Source organism: Acartia tonsa, unplaced genomic scaffold (assembly GCF_053477335.1).
Source record: "Acartia tonsa isolate MP-2025a unplaced genomic scaffold, ASM5347733v1 sca1, whole genome shotgun sequence".
NCBI classification, from domain to species: domain Eukaryota; kingdom Metazoa; phylum Arthropoda; class Copepoda; order Calanoida; family Acartiidae; genus Acartia; species Acartia tonsa.
This window is the reverse complement of record NW_027649595.1, coordinates 254,206-260,041: the sequence shown is the minus strand read 5'-3', so window position 1 is coordinate 260,041 and position 5,836 is coordinate 254,206. Positions and strand designations below refer to the sequence as shown.

At 29.8% G+C, this 5,836-nt stretch overlaps 1 protein-coding gene across 1 annotated transcript; it reads right to left on the bottom strand.

Annotated features, from left to right (window-relative positions):
- Window positions 1–2,275: 2,275 nt before the first annotated feature.
- On the bottom strand, window positions 2,276–5,207 carry LOC145310464 (uncharacterized). Its single transcript, XM_080150416.1, has 2 exons — window positions 4,332–5,207; window positions 2,276–3,908 (listed from the first exon to the last, which is right to left on the bottom strand). Exon 2 carries the CDS (start codon window positions 3,881–3,883, stop codon window positions 2,936–2,938), a length of 948 nt encoding a protein of 315 aa, XP_080006542.1. The 5' UTR covers window positions 3,884–3,908; window positions 4,332–5,207; the 3' UTR covers window positions 2,276–2,935.
- Between the last annotated feature and the right edge of the window lie 629 nt (window positions 5,208–5,836).

Genomic DNA, 5,836 nt, shown 5'->3' with positions numbered 1-5,836 from the left:
GACAATATAAGATAAATATTATGTTCCCCTTTCTATAGGAGAAGAATAAAAATAGTAAAATAAATACTTAATTATTGACACAAAGTTTGATTTTAGAGAAATTGTACCAAAGCAAAAATTAAAACAATACAAAAATTATTTATGAAATAATTTACATTGATTAATAAAAAGTAAAAAAAAAACAGTAAATACACGATATCATTAGTTAAAAATATTTGTGATTAACATTAAAATTACAAAAATAGAAAGTATTTTGTTTATGATAATTCAATCTTGTGGTCAACAATGTCAATTGTGTTTATGTAATCTTCATCAGAAATATTAGAAAGAGAATCTTTATCCTGAATTCCATCTTCTTCTATTTCCTGTTTTATAGTTTCCTCAACATTCTCAGCCTCCATGTTGATAAAGAGAGGATCCTCATCAAGAGTTTCTTCTTCTTTTGCCTCTAATTTTACTTCAGCTTCGCCAAAATCAACAAAACTGGTAGAAACAGAAGATTCTGTATTCTTCGTAGTTTCCATTTGTTGAGATGTCCAGCTGATTTTTTATGCCTTGACAATTCTGTACTAGTTTTATAAGATTTCTGACATAATTCACAAGAGTATGGCTTCTCTCCTGTATGGATCCTCTTATGTTCAGTTAATAAACTTTGTCGTAGGAATGTCTTGTTACATGTATCACAAGGGTATGGCTTCTCTCCTGTATGAATTCTCTTATGGTCAGTTAAATTACTTTGTCTTGAGAAAGTCTTTTTACATGTATCACATTTGAATAGTTTCTCTCCTGTGTGGATCCTCTTATGGCGAGTTAGGTCACCATGTTGTGTGAAAGCCTTATTACATATATCACAAGAGTATGGCCTTTCTCCTGTATGTATTCTCTGATGGACAGTTAAATCACTACTTGTATAGAAAGCTTTTTCACATACATCACAATGGTATGGCTTCTCCCCTGTATGAAACCTTTTATGTACAGTTAAGTTATCATTTGTAAGAAAAGCCTTTCCACATGCATCACAAGAGTATGGTTTCTCTCCTGTATGGATACTCTTATGGTCCTTTAATTTACTTTGTTGCGAGAAAGTCTTTTCACAAGTATCACAAGAGTATGGCTTCTGTCCTGTATGAATCCTCTTATGAACAGTTAACTGACCATTTGTTGTGAAAGCTTTTTCACATGTATCACAAGAGTATGGTTTCTCTTCTGTATGAATCCTTTTGTGGGTTATTAAATAACTGCTAGAAGTAAATGCCTTTTTACATGTATCACAAGAGTAGGGTTTCTCTCCTGTATGAATCCTTTTGTGGGAAGTTAAAGTACTTAGTTCAGAGAAAGCTTTTTCACATGTTTCACAAGAGTATGGTTTCTCTCCAGTGTGGATCCTCTTATGGACAGTTAACTGACCATTTGTGCGAAAAACTTTTTTACAGATTTCACAAGAGTAAGGCCTCTCACCAGTGTGGATTCTCATGTGATCGTTAAGCTTAACTTGATAACAAAACGACTTTTCACAAAAATCACATTTTAATGTTTTTGAATGAACTCCTAAATGGTTTAGAAAATACTCCTCGGGAGAGAAATACTTGAGACAGATATGACACTTCTTCATTATGGATTGTTCTTGCATCTGAAAATAAAATACATATTTAGTTTATTATATCCGATTCTTTCTCTCTGTCTCTCCTATCTACTCTCCTAAGTCATATGGACGCAGACATCTATGTATATGTCACACATATAGCAAGTATCATTATTCACTTTGCTGTTTGATATAATGTCCAAAAGGACAGTTGCACGAAGTGTATTTAATGAGTTTGGGTAATGAGGTTTGGTTAATTAACCTTTATTGTTTAATTTAATGTCCTTTAACATTTAATTCAAAAAGTATCTTAGCAATAATTCATGATAACAATATTTTTTTTAAATGTTTATAATGCAAGGGGCTAAGCCAAAAGAAAATATTTTTAGCTTATTGTGGTTTGTTATGGACCAAATTATTCTTGTACTTGATAAAAAATAACTTACTTTGTTTCTGGACTATCGGTGATTTGTTCCTCTTTTATGATCTTGAGTCTTATTTCATTTATATTTTATCTGAAAAAAAATATACATATTTTTTTACATGCAACACATGTTGGATAATAATGAAATAATGATATATAGATAAAAAAGGAATATATATGTGATAATGCTTTTTAAACATTGGAAAAGTTGCACCAAGACAACTCACATTGGATAAATGACAGGTTTATAACATGAACATCACTGACACTCTTTTAGAATAACAAAATAATACATATATGAAGGCAAAATTGTTTAAAAACAAATCAAATGCTAAATTAATCTGATAAAGGGAGATTAAATGAAACAAAAGTTAAAATGGCAAAACAAAGAAATTAAATGAACAGTAATAGTTTAGTCAAATTAACAACTAAACTGTAAACATATAAAAAATGGATTCATTAAATAATCTACAATCTAAAAAGGAAACATTTGATACTCATTCCAATCCATCAAACAACTCGCGTATGTACATTAGTACTTAATGCCGCTTTTTTTTGAAAAATGCCTCAGTTATAATGTCGTCTTCAAAAATAATTACTTGAGCTATAAGGATTATCATATTAAATTACAAGAGGAGATATTTTTGCTACAATATCTTTGCAGAGAGAGGAAACAAAATTAAACCTTATGAGAATAAACAAAATTTGATTTTATGGAAGTTGAAATTTCTTTTAAAAAAAATTCTTATCAGTAAAATTTTGTGTTACATAGTACTTATCTAAAACTTAATCAATCAACAAAGAAAAAAAATAACTTTGTAGGTAAGTAATATATTGTCTTTTTATATACAACACTTTAATTTACTGAAAATTAATCTTTCTTTTCAAATGACATTCTATTTTTTGATAAAATGAATACTATCATATGGTTAATAATATTCAATTTCATGTTCCACAATGTCAATACTATTTATATAATCCCCATCAGGATTCTGTTCACAAGAAAGAGAATCTTTATCCAGAATTTCTTCTTCTATTTCATGTTTCATAGTTTCTGTAATATTCTCAACCTCCATGTTGATAGAGAGAGGATCATCATCAAGAGTTTCTTCTTCCTTTATCTCTAATTTTACATCAGCTTCACCACAATCAACAAAACTGGCAGAGGCAGAAGATGGAACTGTATTCTTAGTTGATTCTAATTTCTTGAGATGACCAACTGATTTATTATGCATTGAAAATTCGGAATTTGATTTATAATATTTCTTGCACATTTCACAAGAGTATGGTTTCTCTCCTGTATGAATCCTCTTGTGTACAATTAATGCACTTTGATGCGAGAAAGCCTTATGACATGTATGACAAGAGTATGGCTTCTCTCCTGTATGGATTCTCTTATGATCAACCAAAGAACTTTTTTGTGAGAAAGACTTTTTACATGTATCACAAGAGTATGGCTTCTCTCCTGTATGGATCCTCTTATGGTCAGTTAAATAATCTTGTTTTGAGAAAGTCTTTTCACATGTATCACAAGAGTATGGCTTCTCTCCTGTATGGATCCTCTTATGTTCAGTTAAACTACCTCGTTGTGTAAAGGTCTTTCCACATGTATCACAAGTGTATGGCTTCTCTCCTGTATGGATTCTACTATGGAGACTTAACTCACCATATGTACGGAAATCTTTTTTGCATGTATCACAAGAGTAGGGCTTCTCACCTGTATGAATCCTCTTATGGGCAGTTAATGTACCTTGTCGTGAAAAAGCTTTTTTACAAAAATCACATTTGAATGGCTTCTCTCCTGTATGTATTCTCACATGTCTTGTCAATTCACTCTTTTTAGAGAATTTCTTGCAGCAGATATGACAATTGTTCATGATGGTTTCTTAATTGTTCTTGCACCTGAAATAAATTATATTTAATGTTATAATTGTGTAGAATTGGAAAAAAAATTTTAAAGCATTTTTAATTTTCAATAATCATTTCAAATACTAGAATTCTAGAATCTGATATACCTTCTGTATGAAAACTCCCCTCTCACACTTATTCTTATCCCACTTTCTCTTCTATCTACTCACATGTACATGACTATAACATTATTAATTGATCTACTTTTGATGTTTTATTCAATGTCCATCTTTAGATTTTATTTAAAACACATAGGTACTATAAAAAAAAACATCCCAAACCCCAACTGTTTGAATATTTTGATTACAGAAAACTAAATCAATTCTATCGCAGACAGACAGACATCCTACATCATTAATACTAATATTCCAAAGGTTCTGCTACATATAATATTCGTTTTATGGAAAACTAACTTACTTTACTTTATAAACTCAAATCACCCGCGTTTTCTTTCTTTGCATAATCTCAGAGTCTCAATTCATTTTAAATTTAGTCTAAAAATAAATATAATTATAATTTTACATGTAACATAATTCTAATAATGAGATCCGACTAATTGAATATAAGAAAATTTAAAAATTAAAGTAGGTAGACAAACTTTTGCACTAAAGAACAGAAAAATGTATAAACTGAAACAGTATCTAAATGATTTTGTTGAAATAAAATTAATTTTTACAATTTTTTATCAATCAATATTCCTTAAACTTAGGTTAGGGTAAATTGGTTTTGTACAGGGGCGCAGGGTTATGGCAACGCAGATTTATGTTTAAACAATTAAGGAAACAAAGTATATATGATACTAGTCTTCTTATTTAAACATTTTAAAATTTTTAGGGGTTATCTAGGTGCCAATAACATTTTTTTTCAGTATCAGGATTTTTTGTTAAAAATCATTTTTAGAAAAGTAATATAAGGGACAGTTGCACGAAGTGCATTAAACGAGTTCCCCCTTAAAGTAGTGAACCTCTAAATGTTTTTGTAAAATAGGAGATATATACTGGTTAACTATGAAGATATTTGAAATAAAATAAATTACCAGGCAGAATTGAGATACTTTCCTAAATCTCTAATTTGTGTAAGTAAAAATCACTTTTTCAGTCTTGATTTTTTAAAAACTAGTGGTTGGTAATTGAAATTTTTTAAATACATGCCCTATAAGGAAAGTTTAAACAATTAAACAGGAAAAAATATGTGGTTTAATAAATTCAAGTTAAATGCATTTCGTGCATCTACTCCTTTACACATTTATCAAATCCTAAAAAAATAAATTTCTAACAAAGCACTTGCTAAAAGACATTTATAACAAATGTTTATCCAAATATTTCCTCTTCTATAATTACTTCCACACTTTCAGCCTCTATCTTTATAAAGATAAGATCTTCATCAAGAATTTCTTCTACTTCCTTCTCTAGTTTGATGTTAGCTTCACCACAATCAACAAAACTGTTAGATGAAGAAGGTGGAACTAAATTCATAGTAGATTTTAACTTATTGAGATGTCCAGCAGATTTAAGGTGTCTTGTCAAGTTCGATCTATCATTAAAAGATTTCTTGCATAATTCACAGGAGTATGGTTTCTCTCCTGTATGAATCCTCTTATGTTCAGCTAATACACTTTGTTTTGAGAAAGCCTTATTACAAGTATCACAAGAGTATGGCTTTTCTCCTGTATGGATCATCTTATGACCAGTTAAATGTCCATTCGTACGGAAAGCTTTTTCGCATATATCACAAGAATATGGTTTTTCTCCTGTATGGATCCTCATGTGCAATGTTAAATTACCCTTTGTAGAGAATTCCTTGTAGCAGATATGACACTTGTTCATGATGGATTTTTATTTGTTCTTGCACCTGAAATAAGCATTTATTTTAGTCAATTCTTGAGTTGAAGGAATATAATAAATCTTTATTATTGTATCTTT

What these genes read in the sequence shown, in the direction of transcription:
- LOC145310464 (XM_080150416.1), bottom strand. Translation starts at nt 3,883, where the DNA reads ATGAACAATTGTCATATCTGCTGCAAGAAATTCTCTAAAAAGAGTGAA.